The sequence below is a fragment of the Equus quagga genome, chromosome 12 (genome assembly GCF_021613505.1).
Source record: "Equus quagga isolate Etosha38 chromosome 12, UCLA_HA_Equagga_1.0, whole genome shotgun sequence".
NCBI classification, from domain to species: domain Eukaryota; kingdom Metazoa; phylum Chordata; class Mammalia; order Perissodactyla; family Equidae; genus Equus; species Equus quagga.
In genome coordinates this window covers 42,311,057-42,337,381 of record NC_060278.1, presented here as the reverse complement: position 1 = coordinate 42,337,381, position 26,325 = coordinate 42,311,057, and the positions used below count along the sequence as shown (strand labels likewise).

The following is a 26,325-nucleotide window of genomic DNA, read 5'->3' as shown; positions in this document are numbered from 1 at the left end:
GACTGTGTTGTAATCAATTACTTTGGTAGCAAGCTTTTAGTTTTTCATTAAAGTAGCACCAAGTTAATATCTTTAAAAGACCATGAGATTGTAACCAAGACCTGATTCAAGCACCACATTTTTTTTAATTAATTAATTCTTTTGAGGAAGGTTAGCCCTGAGCTAACATCTGCCACCAATCCTCCTCTTTTTGCTGAGGAAAACTAGCCCTGAGCTAACGTCCATGCCCATCTTCCTCTACTTTATATGTGGGACGCCTGCAGCATGGCTTGCCAAGTGGTGTGTAGGTCCATACCCGGGATCCCAACTGGCGAATCCTGGGCCACTGAAGCGGAGCATGCCAACTTAACCGCTGTGCCACTGGGCTGGCCCCTCAAGCACCACATTTTAACGAGGGAATTTTTTCTCTCTGAGGAGCTTACTAGCTTGCAGAAATGAGCATCTGATCCAAAAGCTCATGATAACTTTAAGGATTAGTTGATTCAGGCTACGAAAGATCAAAATAAATTATCCATGATGAAACAATTATAATGAAAAATAGAAGGATCTTATCTTCTTCTTGATCTTGTCTACATTTTGAGAGATATAGCTTATAGGCAATTAAATTTGATTAGTAACTTTTTAAATGAAACTATTAAAGTTAACCCATCATGGAGAATTCTGACCACCTCTTATACCTACTATTATTTTAACTCTTAAGTGAAAATTAGGTAGTTATTGGGTCAAAGGAGACCATTAGTTTACTAATTTTGTGGAGGGAGTAAGGTGAAGATGGAAAATGAGAGAGAATTCTGACTTATAACAGGGTGGGGCTGTGGGGTCATTTAGCTTGGGCCTTATGTTCGTGGAGGGCCTTACATTTAAATGTTTATATTAGCTCCAATTAAGGTCATATATACAGTCATATGTTTTTTTATCTCTGTGTTAAAAACAAACCATCAAATATACTATAAATTATTTGAACTCTATTTTGGCTTTTTTCTCCCCCCATATACTAGGAGCCTAAAAAGAGTAGAAGCGGCTAGAGTCTCTGACCCCTTAGAGGGCAAGAGTACTTTAGGTAGGAAATAACGTCAGAAGACATATAGATGTTAAAACATAGATGCTTGTGATTATGAATTAAAATTAAAAGAGTTCTTGATCTCGCTATTGGATTTTAAGATATGTACGTGATTCTAAAGTTTGCCTGGAAGAAAAAAATATCTGAAAACAGACAGGAAAATTCTGCAAAAGAGAATTATTAAGGGAGACTTGATCTATCAGATAGCAAAATGGGATAATAACAATATCTACCTCTTATAGTTGTCATGAGAATTAAAGTGTATTATTTATTTAAAATTCTTAGAATAGCATCTGACACAGAACAAATGTCTAATAAATTTTTAACTACTTTTCTTACTTCCCTGATATGGATATTGATTTTATTTTGTAAACATGAATTGCTTGCTCTCTGTGTGTGGGAAGAGGTATGGCTGATCAGTCATGGGGGGGAAGAAGAGAATAAGATTTAGCTTCTGGAGTATATAATGTGATTTATCTTTAATCTTTAATAAGTAGATTAAAAATGAAACTGGACTACTAACACTTTGGTGAGCAATTTTGCATTTTCTATGCACAAATCCTTCTTACCAGCAATTTCACTTCTTAGTGAAATACGCTGGAAAAATTCCTACATATGTACGGGAGACATACATAAATAAGTTCGTTGTAGCATTATCTGTAATTGTAAAATATCAAAACTACCTAAAATCTATCAAAAAAGAATAGGCAAATAAATTTTAATGTCTTCATACTGTGGGATAAAATTTAGCAGTTAAAAAGAATTAAACAGAACTGTGTATGAACATAAATCTCAAAAAACAGCACTGAGTTAAAAACAAAAGTTGCAGAATGATAGATACAATACGATATAATGGCATTTAATAAAGTTTGAAAACATGTGAAACAGTTCCTGTGTTATTTATGGATGCATATGTAGTAATAGTCTAAGATATACACGGGAATGAAAACCCCACATTCAAGGTAGTGGTTACCTCTTTGTAGGGAAGAAAGGGAGTCGAATTCCAGAATGTTCCCCCAGGACTCCACTTTGCTTGTAAAGTTTTATTTTTAAAAAAGGCAAATAAGGCAAAATTTTAAGATTTTTATAAAGTTGGGAAGCAAGTGCATGGGTATTCATTATATTAGTCTTTTTATTTCTCTTCTGTTTGAAGTATTTCACATACACACAAATTAAGATAGATATGTGGATGCTATGAAAGCAGCAAGAAGAGAGGGAAAGAATGTGGCCTCTGGAGTCAGAGAGGCATGGGTTTGTCCTGTCGTTGGTGCTTGTTTACTCTGTGGCCTTGGGCAGGTTGCTTTACCTCTCTGAGATGCCTACCTCATCTATGAAATGAGGATGATAATATCTCCATCCCAGTTTGTTGTGAGGAATAAATAATATACCTATAATGCCTTTTATAGTTCTTGAGATGTAGAAGTGCCAAGCACGGGGAATACAATATGAGCAGCAACAGGTATTGTCCCTGCCCTTACGCAACTTTAGAGTCTAAATAAATGATCAACCAATCACCCAAATTTAAATGGCACCTGTGATCTGTGTCTTGAAGGACAAGTGCAAGGTACTGTGAGTCTCTCTAATAGGGAGTATTGTGGACCACATATTTGTGTCCTCCCTAAATTCATATGTTGAAACCCTAATCTCCACTGTGATGGTGTTTGGAGAGGGGGCTTTTGGGAGATAATTAGGTCTTGAGAGTGGAGCCCTCATGATGGGATTAATGCTCTTACAGGAAGAGACAGGGCACAAGAGAGCTTGCTTCCTCTCCCCCGCCAGCCATGTGAGGAACCCAGGAAGGGGGCCCTCACCAGAACCCAACCATCCTGGCACCCTAATATCACCCTTCCAGCCTCCTGATGTGTGAGAGATAAATGTTTGTTGTTTCAGCCCCCCAGTCTATGATATTCTTGTTATACCAGCCCAAACTGACTAAGACAGGGGGATTTGGGCTAGATGGGAAGGTCATGAAAGGCTTCCCTGAGAAGGGCCTTAGAGCTAGACTTTGAAGAAAAGGAGCTGGAGCTCAGTGAAGAAGAGAGGCTCGAGTGGAACAGCCTGACGTGCTGTAGGGGGAGCAAAGCCAGTAGAAGGAGCTGGAAGGAGGCCAGTGGAATGGAGCAGAGAAATGCAGGGGGAGGGTAGGGGAGCCAGATAAGACTGAAAAAGTAGGTATGAGCCAGATCTACAGAATCTATAGCTTCTTTAGGCCCAGTTGGGTAATTTGGGTTATGAGGAGAGCAATTGGAAGACATGACTAGTAAGGTAGAGTTCCTTAAAATCAGAGTGAACAGAAGAAAAGTGTGAAGGAGAGTTTGGAAACACCTTTAAGCAATGGGATATTTTTAGGGAGTACTAGAAAATGATATGCTGAATAGGCCCAGAGCAGTCACAGCCGGTGTTGATGGGTTTTTGAAAGAAGGCAAGAATTAAGAGGCAGAAGCCCCATCCACAAACCAGTAGGTAGTTTGTTTTAACTTTTATGCACTTGGAAAAGAGTGTTGGTCACCCAGTAATCCTTTTTGCCAACAACTACGCACCTTCATGGTCATCTTCTTTAAATATAATAGAATCCTTTGTTGTACAGGGGCTAAGTTTATGCTGTATTATACAAACACAAAGTTAAAGCTTCAAATAGATAGTGAAACAATATCAGGGAATGTAACAGTATTCTAAATAGATTCCATTGGGTATAACCACTGTTACCCAAATGACCAATGATACTCCCCCCACGACGTGCTTAATACATTAATGTTGTAAGTGTTTTCCGTGCATTAATGAATCAAACAAATCCTTGTTGAGGGTTTGCTATGTCCAAGGCGCCATGCTCTGTGTCACACAGTAGGTGATCAGGAGTGTCTTTTGGTGCTCGCTGCGCAAGATCGCCCCTCTCCCTCCCTCTGCTGTGGAGCTGCTCGCCTTCATTTCTGAGCCATTTCGCATGTTGCCTCCAGCAATAAAGGGGAGACCAGAAGTTGGATGAGAGAAGGAGAGAGGATGTGGGCTGGCTTTCAAAAATAGATTAAAAAAAGAAAAAAAATCTCATTCCTCATTGGTCACCTTGAGAGGATACTAAGGGAGCAACTTGTTATTCTGAAAACTGGTAAGTAGAGGAAAAGAATCAAGGACTTAAAGTAGAAGTTAAAAAAATAGAAAAGTACAAAGATAAACATTTTTTAATGCTTAAAATTCTATTATAGAAATGAACCTTAACTAGTTCCCTGTTGATGCATAATTTGTTTCTATTTTCTCCTTCTCCCTCTTCTTCCTCCTCTTTTTCTTCTTTTCTCCTTCACTAAATAAAGAATGGTGCAACAAATAGCCTTGTATATTTTATTTTGATGAACTTTTAGGTTAGTCATAGTGTCAACTCCTGTGGCAATGGGATTTCTGAGTTAAAGTGTATTTTTAAAGGCGTATTTATAAAATACATTAGTAACTGTTCCTGTGTTGTCCTCTAGAAAGGTTGCACCAGTTTGTTTTACCTCCTATGGGTCTGACAGTGTGCATTTCCCCACCTTTGCCAGGATGAGGTATCAGCAAACTTAAATTTAGCCCACGTGATAAGTCAAACTAGCATCTGAATGTTTTGATTTGAATTTAATTTAGTTATGAGGAAGTTAATTTGAATTTATTATTACTATTATTATTATTATTATTATTATTTTTGGTAAATTGTTCACATTTTTAGCTAGTGCTTTTTATTATTCATTTCTAAGCAGGAGCCTTAGGTTTAACGCTTAGGTTGGCTCCAGGGTACTCTGGTTTCCGTTATGCTCACAGACATTTGGCTTATGAGGAGGCAGTGGGTGTTACAGAAAGATCTCTAGGGGAGGGGATCTGCTCTGATTAGCTCTGTGGTGAATCGTGAATTATTCTCAGCATAGATGCCCTATGTGGAAAATAGGGATTAGAATGATCAACTCAACAATTTATGGATGAAGCATTTTTGTAAACCCTAAAGTAGAGTAGAAATATAGCATGTTTTTTTAAAAATAAGTTTACTGACTTTTGAAAGCAAAACCTTCAAATGTTCTGTTTAATTCTTAGAAAGATCTGTAAGGGAGCTTCTGTAATCTTAAAAAATTAATTTCTGGAAAGCTGAGATCTGCCCCTTATTATTACTAGCATTATAATTTTTGGGGGGGTGGCGCTCAGAACAAAAGAAAGCTCTGCAAAAGGTCTGGGCTGCCATGCAAGCTGCTCTGGCACTTGGGCCACGTGATCCAGCAGACCCAGAATAATGTTTCACCAAATATCTGGACACCATGGTCAGCCAAACTGACACATAAAATTAACCGTCACAAAGACATTAAAAACTATGAACAAGGAAGGAATAGGCTTCATTATTAGATCATTTAGTAAGTAAGTTTCACGCAATAGATTATTTAAAAAGTCCACGAAAATTGGGGAGGGCCTTTTCTTCACAGTTAAGTTGTGACTTTAATGCTTCAGGTAAACTGAGGATTCTCTCAACTGCATTTGTTAAAGAGAACTAGCATTCTAATTTTATGTGTAAGGAGGCTAAGTGTAAATACTTGCCTTGGGGTAGAAATAAAAGCAACATTTTAATTAATGTATGTTTATTTGGCAGATTGGTTTTTTGTTTTTTCTTCTCTCCTTTTGAGCAGTTAAAGACTGCCCTTTAATGGATTAGAGGCCCTAATAGTTTTACCTTGTACTGAAATTAGCCCTCTCAGAGAAGGACTTTTGAAGAGTATTAGTTTTTAAATTGTGCTTGTTAGTAACATTTGTTTAAAAACAGAATTGTTTAATATCTTAAGTGACAGTCCATCCTCTGGCAATAAGACACCTGGCTTAGTTGTTTATGACCTCAGTGAAATATTTTTACTTTTCCATTTCCTTTGCTGTATAAAATATGTTGAAATGCTTTAAACCCAAACAAGCACACTTGATGCCCATTTATCACACTTGAGTGTGTTTAGCATTGTTGTTAAAGAGTGAGGAGCACTGTGTTGGTGAAGGAGGTAGGAAGGGTGAAATGAGTGACATATGGCCTGGTTTTCAGTAGCCTCGTGTGATGTCATGTGATGACTTAAAGGACTGGTAAAGAAATTTTGGAAATAGATAAGGAATATCCATATATTATAGAATTTTCGATTTCTGCAAAATGTATTATCTACATTTTCCCTTATGAATTATGAAGAATATATTTTAAACTTAAAGTCATTTTTTAGGGCATAAAACATAAAGCAAGCTAGTATTACTGTGGTTGCATCAAAAATGACGAGATTGAGGGGCCGGCCGGTGGCGCAGCGGTTAAGTTTGCATGTTCCGCTTCGGCGTCCCGGGGTTTGCTGGTTCAGATCTCAGGTGCAGACATGGCACTGCTTGGCAAGCCATGCTGTGGTAGGTGTCCCATGTATAAAGTAGAGGAAGATGGGCACGGGTGTTAGCTCAGGGCCAGTCTTCCTCAGCAAAAAGAGGAGGATTGGCAGCAGATGTTAGCTTAGGGCTAATCTTCCTCAAAAAAAAAAAAAAAAAGATGAGATTGATATCCATTCAATATTAATTGTTAAAAATACAGATTGATACAGAAAAGACCAAAATCTTAATAGACAAAAAGGCATTTCACAAAAGAGGATGTATATATTACTAGTATATAAATAAAAAAGATTTTATTTCCCTGGTAATCCAAGAAATGTAAATTCAAAATAGGATACTGTTTTCACCTATTTAGATTAATGAAATATATTTTAACACTCCATGTTGTTAAAGATTTGTTGAAATGAACATTCATGCCTTGCTTGTGGAATATAGATGGGCATGACATTCAGGAGAGCAACTTTATAACATGTATCAAGACTCCACTTCCAGGAGTCTTAAGGAAATAGTAATAAATATGCAAAAAAAGGAGTCGTGTATAAAGGTATTCGTTGAAGTAGTTTTTTTATAATAACAAAAATCAGAAGCAATCTAATGTTCAATCATGGGGGAATGTTTGAACAAATTAGGAGGTATCTATATGATGGAATATCATGCAACCGTTACAATTTCTATTTATGAAATTTAAGTTATCTTGAGAAAGTGCTTGTTATGATATTAAATGGGGAGAAAGCAGAAAGCACAATCTCAATTATATTTTAAAAAGAGAAACAGACATGGGCATATACAGGACTGGAAATATATGCGCCAGGATGTTAAGCTGTGTTTGGGCTTTGGGATCACGGGTGATTGTTCTTGCACTGTTTGTCTTTTTCGGTGTGGTCCAGTTTTTCTTCAGTATGCATGTACTACTTTTGTAATCAGAAAGAGAGTAAACATTATTTACTTAAAATCACTTGCACATTGCCATGCTAGGGAATGCAGTCTGCTCAGGCCTTTGTAGCAGATTCCTTTTCTGTGAGGAAGGATATTTATCACAGGGAAGAACTTAGGTTCTTTAAAGAGAGGGCAACATTTTCCTCTTTGAACTAGTCAGGGATAAAGATGGTTCTGTGGAATGTGTGGCTTTCCTGAGCGTGGACAGAGAAGACTACATATATGTAACTTAATTAATAATCATCCTAAAATATAATGTCTGGAGGAGTTCTAGAAAAGTGTTGTATATAGGAAAATTGGTTTTAACTTGTTTGGCTTTGAGAAAACTGACATGCCTGCTATATCCCACTAAAGCAGAACTTGTCAGTTTCCTTTAGAGTTGTTGATAAACATTTCGGTTGTTCACATTAATGGATTTTAGTAAAGGGACAAGATGTTCAGACAAGTGCTTTTATTTTCTCTTCCTTCTTGCAGTTCTCTTTACAATATTGAGGAGAGCCATGTTTGCAGCTCCATAATGGATTTATTGACAGGAGCCTGTTGTCATTAGGGTATAGTTTGAGATTGTGAAATTAGCAACATAATATTTTCAGTTGTTATGCTCAAAGGTTTTTAAAAGTCCTTTATACCTTTAGTTTTGGTTTAAAGGAAAAGTGCTGCTTTGACAATCTTTAATTTTACATTTTGGAAGGGACACAAATGATAGTCCTATTTTTAAAAGAGTGGACTGGAACAAAGTGTTAAGTGAGTACCTTCATGTATATTTATAAGTGTTTATGGATCCAACATGTACACATAAAATAAGACTGTTGTACCAAATTAAAACATTTAGGAAGGCAGTTAACAAGATTGGACCAACAAAAGGGAAATTTTGAGGTTGGGAGGTTTATAGACTTTTAATGATTAACATTTAGAAAAACGGCAAGCATTTTCTTTTCTATAGAATTGGAATGTTGACAGATCTGTAAAGGAAGTGCCAAATGAACATACAAGGAATTATCTGATTTCTATCTGAAATTGACATGGAGAAGTCTCAGATTTTCTTAACATATAGAGTCATGTTGTGAGATAATCAAGAATAAAATAATCGTACATTACAAATCATTTTAAATAAAATGTACATCGCAAATAAAAATCACAATTTTATTTCTCAATGATTTTGTCTCATCTTCTAAGATTTAGCTTCTAGATTTAAATCCTCCTGGAAGGCGTGTGAATTGGCCTTTTCTCCCAGAGGCTCCTCCAATCGCCTGCGCATGGAGGAGTGGTTCCTCGTCCTGTGTTAGTCGTCCGGGAGGGCAGGTTTTTAGAGGAGCTCCATACACTGACAGAAGGAGCAGGAAATTAAAGTTTGGTGGGATCTTCTCTTGTCTGCATTAGATTTAAAGTATCTTTGTCTAGAGAGGGAAGAAATATTGAAAATTTGCAGGTTAATGTAAAGGGACTAAATTTTTCTCTTTGTAACTTTATGAATGAATAGAGAAAAATATTCTCTGTGTATTTCCTTTGTCCTAGTTTTAAAACTTCCTATTTGTTTTATTTTTGGGTCATTTTCATTTCTCTAACTTGATTTTCTATGGAATTTGAGAAAACGAAGAAAGTGTTTTATGACAGAATCATATAAATTCCTTGTCTTCTTATGACAGGCTAAACCTACTGGAAATAAATGATGATGATGACAATGTTAACATATTGTCATGTGAAACATCAGCATAGTGTATCTGTATACATATTTAGAAATTAATATACAGTGAAAAAATAAAAAGTTATTAGAGCAGTTAAAAAGGATACAGTTTTGCAAAAAAATTTTTCAGAAAGAATGTTGAGTTCTATCACATATAAAGACTATAGTGAAATATCTAAGATGATGGTTGGACCAGCCTTTAGAAAAAAAGTATATAGAAAACATATATATATATATATATAAGATATATGTATATATATATATATATATAAAAGATATATATATATATATATATAAAAGATATATATATATCCACTTGGCAAAGAAACTTATGGGATAGTACCATTAATTAAAGAAATGCCAGCTAAAATAAGATAGGAGAATAATTTCATGTCTTTTAAACTAATATTTTTTGTTTTCTAAAGAAGATGATAAGGCCTGGTGTTTGTCACATGTGTAGAGGGCAATTGGACAATGCAATTTAAGCACCATAAATATGTTCATATCCTCTGACCCAGTAATTCCAAGCATGGAAATTTATCCTCAGAAAATAATTTAAAAGACTAAGAAGAAGAAAGCACCAATAACAACCAAGGTTGTACAAATGTACAAAGTTTTTTATAGAAACATTACTTTTTTTCAGTCTTCACATTTACCAAAATGAAGATCATACATTGTTTAGAGACAGATTGCAAGAGTTACAAGAAATAGTTCCACAGGCATAAGCATATGCAGATTTGTTAATTATACACATATAGTTGTATGTACTTGCAAAAGGTTCATCGGAAATAGATAACAAGGCTCTGGAAATACACCATGTGTGGTGTTACAATTCTATACTTAAATAAGGAAACTCTAGAATATGCTACATTTGCTTACAAGTAGACAAAATATAAAATAGATCTTCTATACTAAAATAGAGGGTGATCACACTTTATAAGGTGAGAGGGGCTCTGATTATAAGGAAAGCTACTAGACTGAGCCCTTTGAAGACAAGAACTCATACTTACTCATCATGGTAGCCTAGTAGAATACCTGTTCTGTAGTTGGCTCTCAGTAAAAAATTACTGTTTGGGTCTGTTATTTTTTTAATCAAAATCTTGGTTGCTGATTAGTGTCCTCAAACTCCTGTCGGGTGACTGCATCAGAATCACTTGGGCTATTTAAAAATACAAATTCCTAGGTTTCCCTCCTCTGGAATTCTTACATATTCACTTGGGCGCAGGAACGTTTTTTTTTTTTCCTCCCCAAAGCCCCAGTACATAGTTGTAGATCCTGGTTGTTAAGTCCTTGTAGTTCTTCTATGTGGGATGCTGCCACAGCGTGGCTTGATGGGCAGTGTGTAGGTCAGCATCCAGGATCTGAACTGGCGAACCTTGGGCTGCCAAAGTAGAATGCGAGAACTTAACCACTACGATACTGGGCCAGCCCCCCTTTATTTTTAACTTTTAATTTTGAAATACTTTTAAACCTTCAGAGAATTTACAGAGAGTTCCCAGTGACCCTTCACTTAGCTTTTCTTCATGTCATCTTGCATAACTATAGCACAATTATTAAAACAAGGAAAGTAACATTGTTATAATACCATTAACTGGTCTATAAAACCTATTTAAATTTTGCCAGTTTCCCCATTTATATCCTTTCTGTGGCCCAGAATCTAATCCAGGATCCCACATTGCACTAAATTGTCTTGTCTTCCCAGTCCCTTTCAACCTGTAATAGTCCCTGTCTTCTTTATCTTTCATGACCTTGGCAATTTTGAAGAGTACTTTTCAGCATTTTGGTAAAAATGTCCTTCAATTTGGGTATGTCTGATGTTTTCTCATAGTTAGATTGAGGCTATGCATTTTTGGCAGAAATATCACAGAAGAGAGGCTGTACCCTGTCAGCGCATCCTATCAGGGGGTATCTGATGTCAATAGGTCTTATTACTGGGGATGTTAACTTTGACCAGTTGGTTAAGGTGTCTGCCCAGTTTTTTATTCTGTAAGGTTACTATTTTTCCCTTTGTAATTAATAAGCATGCTGTGGGGAAACATTTTGCAAATACCCTGTTTTTCATCAAAAGATGCAAATAGTACCATTAGGCAAACACCACAGTAATAATGTTGTAGGCAAGAGCCACAGTGGTTTGATGACTATGCAAATATCCTGTTTCTCATCAAACCATTGTGACTCTTGCCTGCAACAATTATTACTATGGTATTTGCCTAATTTTTTATTTCCACCATTCCTTGTACATTCAATAATTGCAAAGCTACTGTAAAGAAAAATTATCCCTTCTCCCTCATTTATTTATATCAATGTGGCCTCATGAATATTCATTTCATTTTCTGGGTTTTAATCGAATACCATTGTTAATTTATTTTGTTGCTCAAATTGTTCCAGCCTTGGCTGTTGTGAGCTCCTTTGAATTGGCTTTTTTCTGCTTTCCATATTTTTTTAGCATTTGTTTGTATTTTAGCACTTCTTGAGACAACACAAGATATTCCAGACTCATCTTATATTTTTCCTGCAACAGCCCTAGAGCTCCAAGGGGTCCTCGTTTCTTTTATCGGAGAATGGTATTTAGAAACAAAGCTCTGGGTGCTGGATGTGCTCCTTGCTACTTGGCTATCATTGCTTCTAGGCCCTTTCAGGGGACAGAGCTAGGAGATATGTGTATATATACCAACACATCTACACATGTGTATTTGTTTCAATAGCCATCAGTACATATATATTAAACACTGAGTTCCTACCTCTGAGTCAAATCCAACAAGATATGGTTCTTTCTAACGTTTCCCCTTGTCTTATTTGTAACTTTAGCAGTGAGGAACCTGGTTCTCATTATCTACAATATATTTACTTATTTGTTTAAACCTAGTGTACACACAAAGCAGTGGTTCTCAACTGGAGGCAGTTTCATCCCCCAGATGAACACTGACAATGTCTGGAGACAGTTTTGGTTGTCACAACTGGGGGAGAGGGGAATACTAATGGCATCTAATGACTAGAGCGTGGGAATGGCCTAAGCACCCTACAATGCACAGGACCTCCACCGCAACCAAAAATTATATGGCCCAAAGTGCCAAGGTTGAGAGATCTTGACAGAAGTAGTTTCAGAATTGCTAGCCTATACCCCTGTGAATGACTAACTAGAATATAGTACTTGTGTATGCTTCTTCTTTTCTTTTGTCTTACAGTATGCAGTCAAAACAGTGTTATCCGAAGTTTATTAGGGTTAGTTCTTTCCTTCCCCACCCCATTCAGTTTGATTGTTATTCATTTATAATACAGTTAGCATCATTTGTTCCTGTTTGAATTCAGTTTGGGGTTTTATTTGTTTATTTTGTGAGTATGTGAAACATCATGGTTCTAGAGTCAGAGCAGTGTAAAAAGGTGTAATCAGAGAAGTGGGAATCTATTTTTTAAAAGTACTCCAGATGATTCTGATGTTCACCTGTTTTCAGAACCACTGGTCTAGCTCATGGGCTTTGAAGTCAGACCTGAATTTAAATCCAGTCTCTTATCAGGTATGTAATGTTGGGTAAGTTACTTTCCCTCTCTGAGCTTCTGATTCCTACTTCTAAGGACTGTTGTTAGGATATAAAAATATGTATGAAACTTTTATCACAATGCCTGCAGGGTGGGATCCCAGATGATAGCTGTATGCTTTGTTTCATCTATGCATGTAGCAAATGTTAATTGCATTGCTACTATGTACTTAGGCACTTTACCATTGACCAGCGATACAAAAGAACTAAGATAGGGTTCATGACTTTGAGTAGTCCACATTTTAGGCACTCACAGCAGTTTTGCAGAAAATACAATGACTGTTTCGTACATTGATGTGCAATGTAAAGCGGCTAAGATAATAGTAAATTGTGATTTTATGGAAGCTTTTCTCTAGAAAGCCTAACTAATGCAAACTATGTATGTATCTCTCTGGTGAACTATTGTGATAAAAAAAAATCTAAAGAAACATAGTTATGTGTCTCTGACTCTCTCCAATGTAAGTAATTTTGGGCGTTTACAAATGTCTAGTTATCAGACCATTTGAAGTTGAATTCTTTAGTGAATGTCTATAGACAGGTGTTAAGTGTTCTTAGATACTAGACATTCAAGTGATTTTTAAAGTATATATATAAACGTTTTAGAACAGTGCTTCTCAATTTTAATATGCATACAGATCATCTGGGGATCTAGTTAAAAAGCAGATTTGGAGTCAATAGATCTGGAGCGGGGCCTGAGAATCTGCATTTATAACGTGCTCCCAGCAGATGCAGCTGGTGTGGATCGCACTTTGAGCTACAAGAGTTTCTTCCATTGACTTTAAAGTCATACTTTCTGGCTTTGAATCCCAATTCTTCAACTTATTAGATATGTGCCTGTTGATGATTAATTTCATTCTATGTGCCTCTTGTACCTTGGGGTATTAGCTATTGAAGTCACCACTTACAGCGTTTTAACCTTTTAAATTAACACTCAGTACATGAAAGCAAATGTCTAGCAACTAATGGGTGGAATTGAAAAACAAGTGTCGTGATTTGTTAACGAACCAAAGATGTGCATTTGGATCTACATATTATTTGTGAGATTTTTTTCCCCAGTGTGACAGCCACTAAAACTAAAGTACCCAAATAACCTGAAATTAGAACCAGACTTGCAAATCACTTTATCGCAGAGGATTAAATTAAGGTTTTTTTTAAAAAAAGCATGTATAATAACACTGTTCTTACTATATTGATATATGAATAATTAATAAAATAATGTTTTAGTGAAATAGTTTGAACCATTAATAAATAAAATAGAGTATTATTCATCTGTCCTTTTAAAACTTTTAATTTATATGTGTTTGAATTTACTTAACTTTTTGGTATAAAAGTACATTTCTATAATTTATATTCTAAATTGGGGGTATGTGCTCAAGAATACTTTGCTCATGAGGGGTGGAAGAAAAAAGTTTCGATTCTACTGCTGTATAGCACAGAAAAGATCAATTTCTTTTGAAAAAAAAATTAAGGGCGGGTGTTAATAATTTGCTACTTTGACTAAATAAAACTCTCCTTAGAGCGTTTCCAGGGTATCTGATATTGAGAACTCTTTGTGACCACTTGATGTGGTTGAGCTTGAATTTGGTTGGACCCTTCACTAAATACTAAATATCTGTGGCAACACAGGATCCCTCCTGTCCCCCCCACCCCACCCCACAACAGAGGGTAGGGCATCTTAAATTTTAAGTGACTAATTAGTGTATTACATTCATGAAATTAAGTTGTCCTAGTCCCAATTAATGAGAGTTCTGGGATCTGCAAAACAGAAAATAATTATTATAGGGATGTGGCTATAAATTAAATGAATTAACTACCCAGGCACTGTGGAAATGTGAGCTGTTTAGGTCTCACTTATCCTAAGCCCACATCTAAATCTCTGATATGCTGCTTTTTCCTAGCATTGCCCTTTAAATCTTTGCCTAGTTGTTTCCTACTCTCTAAGCCAGAGGTTCTCAAACTTTTTGATCTGTAGAACCCTTTGGGCTCTTAAAATTGGTTGAGGACCTCAAGGAGCTTCTGTTTATGTGAGTTATATCTATCAATCTTTACCATGGTAGAAATTAAAACAGAATTTTAAAATTTTCATTAATTTGTTAAAAATAAAACTATTACTGGTTAACATGAATAACATATTTCATGAAAAATAACTGTATTTACCAAAGTAAACAAGTAGAGTAGTGACATTGTTTTACATTGTTTACAGATCTCTTTAATGTCTGGTTTAATAAAGGACAGCTGGGTTTTCCTGTCTGCTTTTACATTCAATCTGGTGCAACATCACACATCATGTAGCTTCTAGAAAGCTCCATGGGACACTCGTGAGAGAATAAGAGTGAAAAAGGCACATAATGACTTAATATTGTTTCATGAAAATAGTTTTGACCTTGCAGATCCCTTGAAAGGGTCTCTGGACCCCCAGGGGTTTCAAGTCTTCCTCAGCTAAGGAAGGAGTTGCCATGGCTGTCTATGGCCTGCAAAAGGCTCAGTCTACTTCTCTGAAGAGATCTGGCAGGGGCATAATCAGGGTACATCCGTCCCCTCTGTTTACTCTCCCTGATTATGTCATGGTTTGATTCTCAAATTAAACTTCCGTGGCACTCTGCTATCCCACAAGCTGCCTAGGTTGTGTCTCGGCCAAGTACAGTAAAAGTGGTCTTTTCCAAGGTGGTGAAAAATGATGTTAAACAGATAGAATTTGCTCAGTTTTTAGGTATTCTCTTGTACATTGTTCATATCTATTATTACTTTTGTTAGTAAACATTAGATGGCAAGACAAATGAACAGTTAAATCATATTATTATTAATGCAAGACCTTAAGATGATCATGTAAAATTCATGTTTGTTTTTCGTTGTGATATATAGGCCCTTGGTTGAGTTTCCTTAAAAAATACGTGCACAGTAATATTGTCTACTAGGAAATTCTTCCTAGTTTGCATGACAGAATTAAATATATCTTGTTTTATGGTGTCTCACAGAGTCAGCGTGCTCTTTCATCAAGAGCACCATGATTTTCTGGTAGTCTGTTGTATGAATATGGTTGAAAACCCCTGCAGAGGGCAACTTGGAAGGAGATGTAGAGGCCTAACTGATGTATGTATTATAGCGGTACAGCCCCTCCATCTCAGCTATGGGGAGACACAGGGGCGAGGGAGAAGACCTTTCAGTGATGCCTCTTCGACTCAGATAATGGAGCTGATGCGTACGTTCCTTTTATGTTTCTCCTATACGTCTTTCTGATGCCGATGGCAGAGAGCGAGGCACTGGAAATCTGAATAGTGAGACAGAAGCAGAGCAACATTCTGACGTTTATTGGGTAACACTCCTGGTGACAGGAGCAGCTACCACACCTCTTAGCACTTGTTTTGTATGCTATCAGATTCAGGTATTTATGCGTTCAAGAAATGTTTATTGAATACCTACTACGTGCTTTAAAATTACATTGACAAAGTCAACAAAGCCCCAAACTTATTTTCAGACAGTGCTCCAGTGACTGTCTGAAGACAAAGTTGAGATCTCTGGTAAATAATCCCTGCATGTCTTCCTTAAGGAGGATTAACTTAGTATAGGAGGCAACCGAGCACGAATGTGGCTGGCTGGGGGCCAGCTCTTTGAAGTTCCTTCGCTTGCACAGACTAACCCCGTCAATTCCAAAGGTATAGGAAGCTGGAGCACACTTTGATGTCAGAACTGTTTTGAGAGACCATCTTATGTTGCGTTTCCTTTGAAGCAGAGTGACTCAAGGCAGTCTTTGCTTGCATAGGGCAGTCATTTGACATAGAAAGCCTAGAAAGAAAAATCCTTTGCCAAAAGGGAGTTGAAAATAGCTACAAGTGATTTGAAACATCATGTTTGCTTAGAGAGTTTCGAGAGAGATCATTTGGAGTTAATCTGGTTTACTGAAAGGCAGAGGATTAGTTGTTCAAAATGCTTCCTCATGGGAGTTTACAGTTCGATGTAATGCATCTCTCAGAATTCTTTGGGTGCTGGCATCTTTAACTGCAGGCACATCTGGGAAGGCCAGTTTATTGATAAATGCACAACTATATGTAAACTCAAAGTATATAGTTGAGCTATTTTAAAAAGCCAGCTAAAAAGAATTTTTGTGTGGGGAAGAAAATAATCAAAGAAGCTGAAGGTTTGGTTTCAGAGATACCAAGTTATCAGATTTCTTCCGTGATGTCAGGTTCATGGGAAATTGGAAACTGAAAGCTGGTGTGTGTTATCCTCTTACACCTTAAAATGTTGCTTGTTAAGACAGGCACATTTTTGAAATACTTCTTTGAATACTTGAAGTTTCCTGCCTCTTGTTATCCTTCTGATTGGCTGTTCTTGTGATCATAGCCAGAGCATCTGGACATTTTTCAGCTAGTTGAGGTTAAAGGAGACTTGTCAAGGTATTTTCTTCTCCGTTACTCTTAAGTCCATAGTTCAAAATACTTGTTAGTTTCAGGCATAATATTTTCCTGAACTGGCTAATTATATTTGTAAATAATATTATAATATAAATATAAATAACTGGTTGTGTTTTTAATGTTTTCATGTTCAAAATAATGATGTTTTTGAGAATGGACACGGAGCGTTTGTCCTGATTTAGTAGGTTGGAATGGGGTTTGGACATCATAACAGCAGAGAAATGACATTGCTGACCCATTATCATTTGACTGTTTCAAACACTAATCTGAGTCACTGATTCTGGGCTCAGATGAGGGGTTCACAGTTTGGGGTAGATTTGCAAGTGGATCTGCCTGAATGTTAGGAGCAAGTTGGCGTTTCATACCAGTTGTTTCATTTAGCTTTAATGAAGCTAGAAGATTTAGCTTTATAGACTTACCCAAAATAGTCATAACACGGCCCTACTTGAGTTTCCTCCATTCATGATTCTAAGTGACGGGTGTGCAATGGAGAGAAAGGCGCACTAGTAATTTTTTGTTTTTCTTTTTTGAGGAAGATCAGCCCTGAGCTAACCACTGCCAATCCTCCTCTTTTTGCTGAGGAAGACTGGCCCTGAGCTAACATCCATGCCCATCTTCCTCTACTGTTTTATACATGGGATGCCTACCACAGCATGGCTTTTGCCAAGCAGTGCCTTGTCCGCACCTGAGATCCGAACCGGCGAACCCGGGGCCACCAAGAAGTGGAACGTGCGCACATAACTGCTGCGCCACCAGGCTGGCCCCCAAGGCCCACTAGTAATTTTTAAGTTTAGATGTACTAAGCCAATCATAATAACCATCACATGTGAAATACAGGCTGGCTACTACATGGATGTGAATGAGATGGAGCAAATGCCTACATATGTATATATACATATATATTGAACAAACCATCTTTTAAAAAGTAAAAACATCAAGCTGTTACATATGTTGGACAATACAATCTTAAGAAGGAAAGAATTTTTTAAAGTAAAATTTTCTGTGGTGGTCTTACTGAATGAAAAGGGTTCTAAGTTCTACTTTTAGTAAATTTTTTCTGGAACAAGGGAATGCTGAGCGTGGGGCAGTATAAAAATGAGGAAATTAGAATGTCCAAAATGATGGGAGAGTCAGTTTTAAATTTTGAGATTTTCGGTGTTTTTATCAGAATGTGTTCTGATAGCAGAATAAATTTTGCTGCACGTTGAAGATAGCAGACAAACCAGAAAGTGTTTGAATAATCCTTATTTTCTCCCACAAATTGGGAGAGAGTAACTAAATCTTCCTAAACATCAACAATGTTAACTTTTATCAGGACTATGACAATTTTAAGGTTTCTTCTTACGTTATTTTAGTGACAACCTTATCGTGAGTAACTGGTTATGTTCAGTTTATAGGGGTTTTTGTTTTCCTATTTGAAAGACTTTTAAAAGGTTCCTTAGTTTATTTAGTTGCCAACTTATTTTTTAACCTTGAAACATTTAAGATAAATACTTTTTTTCTGAGATCCTAACTCTTTTTAAAAATACATTTTATACTTTGAGCAGCGTATATTTTGTATTTCTGATACGGTGTATTTTGGGAAGGGGTGTTGTAAGTTAAGAATGAGGGAAGAAAAAACCCTCGCAATCTAAGTCAGCTTGTATTAAATGAATTGATGTTTAATCCCTCAAAAGCCAGGGTTTGTGTGTATCTAGTTCCCCCGTATGCCTTGTCTGTTGAACTGATTGATGATTGGTGAATCTGTTTTCCTCCAATAAGTGCTTCTCTGCAATTCCTAAAGAGTCCTGTTTAAAAGGAACTCTTTCAAGAGATTTTCTGATTAAAGGTGACAGAATGCAAACAGTAGAACTTGGAAACTATCTTTTGGCTTTTGTCATACTGTTTTTCTTCCAAATGTAGTTTTTAGCTGGTTTATCATTTTCCCCATGTAACTATTTTTCTCATAATCATAACCACATATTACTACAACTACATGAAATATATATGCTTTGGGGCAAAGGCTACAAGAAGCATAGAAAAAGGAAAATACCTATTATGCTAGAGACATGGGAGAATGGGTGAAAATAATTTTAAAACATTTCTTAATGTTAGCATTACTTCAGCAACATGTAACATTCAAAGGAAGACAATTTTCATTTTTGCAAATCTTGAAAAAAACTTTGTCAGCCTTTTCCATTTTGCTGTTTCAGAGCAGAAACTTTAATGAAGAAAGAAATGAAAATTTTTTATCTTCATTCCCTGAATTTAAATCATTTTGAGATTAGTCATAGCTGAGAGCTGTGCCTTTTGAGTTCTTTTGCTTGCAAATATTCTTAAATATTAAATATCAAGTGGCAAGCAGAAGTAAGTTGATGAATAACATATTGTTATGAAAAAAGATTTCCTTTAGTATATAGAAGGTTACAATCTCCAAACTTTTAATATTTTTTCAGTGATTATAAGCTTCCTTATAATGAAATGCCGGTCAGTATTAAATAGGCTCATTCATTCATTCATTCATTCATTCAATAGATATAATTATCAGTTGCTTTCTATATCACCAACTTTCTATATGTTGAGCACTGGAGATACAATCAATAGTGAGCAAAACAGTCATGGGTTCTCCTCTTGGAGTTTGCTTATGCATTAGTTCATTTGGTAGATAATTATTGAACACCAACCATGTGCCACGCACTGTTCTACAAGCTGCAGTTACACTCCATGGAGGGAGAAACAAGCAATAAATAAGTACATAAATGGATGAGTAAGATGATTTCAGGTAGAGATCAGAGCTTCAAAGACAGTAATACAAGGAGAACTAATGTACCTGGTCTGCTCTGTTTTATAGACTAGTAGAGGAAATAAATACTAGTACTATTAATCACCCAGATAAGTATGATAAATGCCATCAATGAAAAGTAAAGAGAGCTGTGAAACCATGCAGGCGAGGGAGGTGGGGACTAGTCCATTTTGAGGGAGTCGGGGAAGACTTCCTGGAGGAAGAGACATTTGAGCTAAGATCTGGGCGATGACTAGGTATGTTAGTTTCCAAGGGCTGTCATAACAACTGCCACAGGGAGGTGGCTTCAAAAGCAGGTGTTTATTGTCCCACAATTCTGGACACTAGAAGTCTCAGATCATGGGTCGGCATGGTTGGTTCCTTCTGAGGGCTTTGAGGGAGAGTCTGTTCTATGCCTCTCGTAGGTTCTCGGGATTTACTGACAGTCGTTAGTGTTCCTTGGCTTGTAGAGATCACATCACGCTGATGATCTCGGCCTTCATCCTCACATGGTGTTCTCCCTATGTGCATGTCTGGGTCCAAGCTTCCCCTTTTTATAAAGACACCGGTCATGTTGGATTAGGGATCCACCCTACTCCAGTATGACCTCATCTTAATGAATTACTCTACATTAGCCCTATTTCCAAATGAGGTCACATTCTGAGGTCCTGGGGGTTAGGGCTGCAAAATATGAATTCTGGAGGGAACACAGTTCAACTCCTAATGCTAGGAGTTTGCAAAGTGCAGAAGAGGGCGGGGGGTGGGGGTGGGGTGCTATTTTTCAGGAAGAGAGAACAGCATGTGGAAGGTCTTGTGTTAGAAAGAGGCATGGCTCATTTAAGGAATGCAGTGTAGCGGAAGCATGGAGACTTGAGAGCAAGGGTGGAGTGAGACAAATTGCAGAAACATTCTGAAGGGAGAAAGGATAGAGAGGACCTCATGACCAGCTGAATGTGGTGTCAGGGAAGAGAGGATAATCAAAGGTAACTTCCTACAGCTCTAGTCGTGTTGAGTTGAAGTGCTTTTGCCACTTCCAGGTAAAGAGATCCAGTAGAGAGAAATTTGTATCTGCAGATCAAGAGAGGCTGAAGCTGCAGATAAGGATTTGGGAGTTAACTGCATTGCAGGTCAAAGTTAACTAACATCACTCAGAAAGAGTGTTTTTAGGTGAGAGGGCTGGACTAGAACCTTGAAAAGCACCCATGTTTAAAGAAGAAGCCAGAAGAAAAAAGCCAACAAAAAGAGCAATGTGCAGTAAAAAAACCCTGGTGGAATACTGCTTGGAAAACCAAGTTAGAAGAGAGTTTTCAGAAAGAGGGACTGGTTAATGGCATCAAGTACTACACAGAGGTCACGGAGAATGAAACCTGAAAAGAGATCTCATTTGCCAATTTGCGGTCGTCAGCAACCTGTAGTAAAACCAGGTTCTGTAGAATGGTGAAAGTGGAAACCAGGTTTTTGTGTGTTGAGGAGTAAAAGGTAGTGAGGAAGCAGAAAGAGTAAATATATTTATGTACTCTGTGTGTATATACTTGTACTGTAAATGTATAGTAGATACACTAAGAATTGGCAGTGAAGGGAAGAGGATAAGGAGGGGACACAAAAGCTTTAGAAGATGGCATGATTGAAAGGCAAGAGCAGACAATCAATGTGGGTAGTGGTGTGGGGAGGGTGGGGAGATAAAGATACATAAGAGAAATGTTTCCACGTGGGATTTGCTCCCTTTTTTCCAGGTCCCAAATGGTGGAAAAATCAGAAAAACAGGGAAAGTATTACAATTCTCCTGTAAAAATTAAGGCTTTGTAATCAAGACAGAGATTGCTAATTTAAAGGAACCCTATAATATCAAGTCCAAAGCAAGAGCAGGAAATAGCACAGGGAGTCTCAGATTAAGATGGACATTTCTGGGAACTTGAATAGGAGCATGTAGGAGAGAAAAGTTCACAGTCATTCTTGCTTGTGGCTGTTGCCATGTATTAGTGTATATTCCTAGCCCTGTCTACTGCTGATAGTGAGTCATTCTTGCAAACAAAATGAATATTGATAGGTTTATTCACATAGTATATGTTGTATGATCCCAGTGAGCAGTGTTCCAAGAAATAACAAGTTTCACCAGCAGAATAAGTTCTTAAACTGGTAATTTGGGCAGGTAATTCTGTGTAATGCTATTAACCTGGCTAGTAGATTGGAATGTTACATTATTCAAATGCTGTCTAATGATGTTTGCTGAGGGTTTCCAGTGTTGGATATTTGCTGCCAACTACAATTATTTGTAAATACTTTAGTAGAATAAATGCCAAGAGAAGATGTGAATGTGGCTGTGGAATACTCCAACGTGAAATGAGAAAGTGATCTATAGTCTGAATTAGCAAAGCAATACTGACTCTCGTAGCGAAACCAAAATCAGGGCAAGCAGACAAAATAATTCCATTGTTAGGAAGTAAATGTGCTTAAGAGAAGTAAAATGTACCGAAATGCCCAACACAGAGATCACACCGTCTGTGCAAAATGAAAGAAATTTTTTCTATGTTTGGAGTATTGGTCATGAAACAAAGATCAAGATTCTTACTGTTTTGTGTGTTTCAAAATTTTCATTTAAAAAATGATGACTTTTATATACCAAATATTTGTAGTATTATCTTTCAATTTTTAAATGATTTCTTTTGGACATTTGTGTTAATGTTCACTTAATGTTTTCTGTTATTAGATATCTAAATCAGGTACAGATCATTTTTACATGTTACTGAAATGTATAATTGTGTCGTAATATACTGGTTGATAATAATAATTAACCATGTCTTTATTATTAAATCTCTTGTGTTACAGAAAACCTCTGAAACTTTTAGCATAATCCTATCATAGAAAAATTATTCAATGTATATGTAGTTATTGTCACTCATTATTTAAAAACATAAGTGTATGAAAAATACAGAATAACTTGTGATGTTGAGAATTCCTGGGGATTCCAATTTCTTGTTTCTGGGTCCTAAAGATTCAGAAACACTGCCTAAGACACTGATTTGATCCAAAAGCTAAGATTAAGGACACAAGTAGAAAAATAAGCATCTGAGTAGGGACATATTTTCTTCTCCTTCCTTTCTGGGATGGAACTAAGGATGTGTAGAAATATGGATGAATTTCAAAATCTAAAGGATGGTCTCAGTTTTCTCTCTAAAGAAGGAATGAACTCATACTTCTTGATTGTGTTGGGCAAACTGGCTGACCTAGGATGCCAGGGCTGGTGACTCTGGTCTGGAACAGCGGACCAGGGCTGAGGCTAAGGAGGCACCATCCAGTTGAAGGCCAGCTGAAGCATATCAGGGAAATTCTGAAAGGCCTTTTATGGAGCTAGCCCCTTGGGGACTTTTGCTACTGTACTCATTCCAAGTATTTAACTGAGTAACAATCAACTTAGAAAACTAATTCAGCACAATTTAGTATTCCCTGGGCTTATATATATTGGTTTAAGAATAACTCATCATTTAAAAAAACAATACTCCTTTTTTCAATCTGTGAGTTCCTATTCCATTATGAAGGGATGCTGGGAAAACATCAGCATCAGCAGTTGCCCTGGTTTTGACTCCTTATACCAAGACAGAGGAAATAATGTACACTTTACCTCTTTAAAAGACCATGATTGATAGACAAATAGATCAATGGAGCAGATAGAGTCTAGAAATAGACCCACATATATATGGTCGATTAATTTTTTACCAAAGGTGCCAAGGTAATTCAAAGGAGAAACATCAGTCTTTTCAATGTAAGATTCTGGATTAACTTGATGTCTTGGGGGTGGGGAGACTAACCTTGATCTCTGTTTCACAGCAAACACAAAAATGATCAAAAAATAAATCGTAGACCTAAATGTTGTAAAACCTAAAACCAAAAGTTTTAGAAGAAAACAGAGAAAATCTTCATGACCTTAGGGTAGGCAAAGATTTCTTTCTTAGTCCATTCAGGCTGCTTAGTCCATTCAAAATGCCACAGACTGGGTAGCTTAGAAACCACAGAAATTTAGTTCTTACAGTTCTCCAGGCTAGAGGTCTGAGATCAGGGTGCCAATGTGGTCAGGGGAGGGCCCTCTTCCAGATCTTAGACTTCTGTATCTTCACATGGTGGGAGGGGCTTGGGAGCTCTCTGGAGCCTCTTTTTTAAGGGCACTAATCCCATTCATCAGGGCTCCACCCACAGGACCTAATCACCTTCTGAAGGCCCCACCTCCTGATATCATCACTGGGCAGTAGGATTTAACGTAGGAATTTGCGGGGAACGCGGACGTTCAGACCATAGCAGTTTCTTAGGACATGGAAAGCGCTTTTCATAAGATAAAAAAATGTTTTGATAAATTGGACTTCAAGATAATTGCAAATTTCTACTCTTCAAAAGAGACAATTTTAAAAATGTACAGGCGGGCCGGCCTGGTGGCTCAGCAGTTAAGTGCACATGTTCCGCTTTGGCAGCCCGGGGTTCACTGGTTCAGATCCCGGGTGTGGACACGGCACCGCTTGGCAAGCCATGCTGTGGTAGGCATCCCACATATAAAATAGAGGAAGATGGGCATGGATGTTAGCTCAGGGCCAGTCTTCCTCAGCAAAGAGAGGAGGATTGGCAGCAGTTAGCTCAGGCCTAATCTTCCTCAAAAAAAAAAAATGTAAAGGAAGGCACAAAATATTTGTAACACAATGTCTGACACACGGTGTTATCTGAATATTTAAAGAACACTTACAATAGAACAATAAGACAGTTTTTTTTTTAAATGGGCAAAGACTTGGAAAGACACTTCAATTCTTTAAAACTCACAATGAGATAACACAACCACCAGAATGTCTAAAATTATAAAGACGAGAATAACAAGTATTGGAGAGAAAGCAGAACAAGTGGAACATTTCTGATGGGAGTATAAAATGGCACAACCACTTGCAAAATAGGCAGTTTTCTGGTAAACATACATGTACCTTATGATCCAGCAATTCCATACCTTCATATTTACCCCAAAGAAATGAAAACATATGCCCACAAAAAAGAATTATTCATGCATGTTCATATCAGCTGTATTCATGATAGGCAAAAGCTGGAAACAACCTAAATGGCTATGAGTAGGGGAATGGATGAGCAAGTTGGCGTAAGTTCATTCAATGCAATGCTCTTCAACAATAAAAATGAATGAAAGACCAATACAACAGTCTGGATGAATCTCACAGACATATGTTGAATGAAAGAGACTTGGCATGAAAGAGTACATGTTATATGGTTCCATTTACAAAGTTCTAGAACAGGCAAAAGTAATCTGTGAATATAGAAATTAGATCATTGGTTGCCTGGGGTGGGGTACAGTGGGGAGATTGTCTACAAAGAGGTACAAGAAAACTTTGTGAGGCGATAGGAATATTCTATAGCTTGATTGGGTTATTGGTTACATGGATGTATCTGCCCATTTGTCAAAACGCACTGAACTGTATGCTTAAAATCTGCATTTTATTGTGTGTAAATTATACTTCAATAAAGTTGTTTAAAAGAACACGAAGTTGTTTTAAAAATAACTAAAATATTGTTAGCTTCTAGTTTTGTATATTTTTAAAAAAGCATTTGTCACTTAAATTTATGGGGAGTTGTTCTGTATTTCTAGGATGCTTTATTAAACTCTCTAGGAGGCAAGTCAATGAACCTGTCATGAATAATTTAACTTTACACCTAATAGTTCTGGTTAAATCCAGAAATAATGAGGTAGGCCCCATTCCCTCAGGGAAATATTTCTTAACATCTATAACTTTCACTTTCATTTGAATGTTTTATGTTTTAAAATACGTACTAGTTTTATTATGTTTACTTTTCTGTATTTTCAAAGGCTAACATAGCTTGGTGTTTTACTTAAACTACACATGCCTTAAAAACATGAGTATGTCCATTTTGGATTTATTTTCAAAAAAATATTCCGTATCTAATCTAAATCATAAGAATATTTCTTCTCCCATCTAAATCTTAGATCTTCGCAGTCAGTAGTGCATTTTTACTGTCACTTTTTTCTTCTGCTTTGTGTCTTGATGTCCTGCAGATGAATTGTTGACATCTGATTTTCACTAGCCATGCCTTTGAGAAAAAACATAAGCCTTCTCATTAAATCCTCTTATTTGTCAAGTTCTGGTCACTTTCTCAGGGATTATGGCTTCTTGTATATGGAAGAAATTTAGCTGCAAGGATATAAACATTGTTTTGAATGGAAAAAGTCTGCACTAGCTGATGTATTATCAAAGTTTAAGCCAGTATCAAAATGTGTTTTTCAGAGGTGGGAAGAATTATTTTTTTAAAGACTGAGGTCATACAGCAGACTGTTGGGGGAGGGAACACAATTATTGAAGTATTAACTTTGTTTTTATGTGACATAGAGTGTTCTTTAAAGAGTAAAAGTGATTCTGTTGAAAAACAAGTGGAAAATTCTTAGATAATTTGTAACTCTTCCTGATGAATTTTTAGTTCAATTATAACAAGAGCAATTTTTTTAAATTAAAAAATGCCTAATGGTTTAAAACATTTTCAAATGCGTCATCTCATGTGACCTAGACAACAGCTCACTGTGGTTAGCAGGGAAGGCG

At 36.8% G+C, this 26,325-nt stretch overlaps 1 protein-coding gene across 4 annotated transcripts in view; it reads left to right on the top strand.

The window, feature by feature from the left end:
* Positions 1 to 26,325, top strand: part of DISP1 (dispatched RND transporter family member 1) — a 210,757-nt gene that overhangs the window by 85,642 nt on the left and 98,790 nt on the right. For 2 of the 4 annotated variants that reach the window (XM_046678929.1, XM_046678923.1), the window contains exon 1: positions 12,478 to 12,541. The exons of the other annotated variants lie outside the window; for them this stretch is intronic. In XM_046678929.1, the coding sequence (XP_046534885.1) occupies positions 12,496 to 12,541 (46 nt within the window). In that variant the 5' untranslated portion in view covers positions 12,478 to 12,495. Of the gene's footprint in view, positions 1 to 12,477; positions 12,542 to 26,325 lie in introns of those variants that run through there. 4 annotated transcript variants of the gene reach the window in all.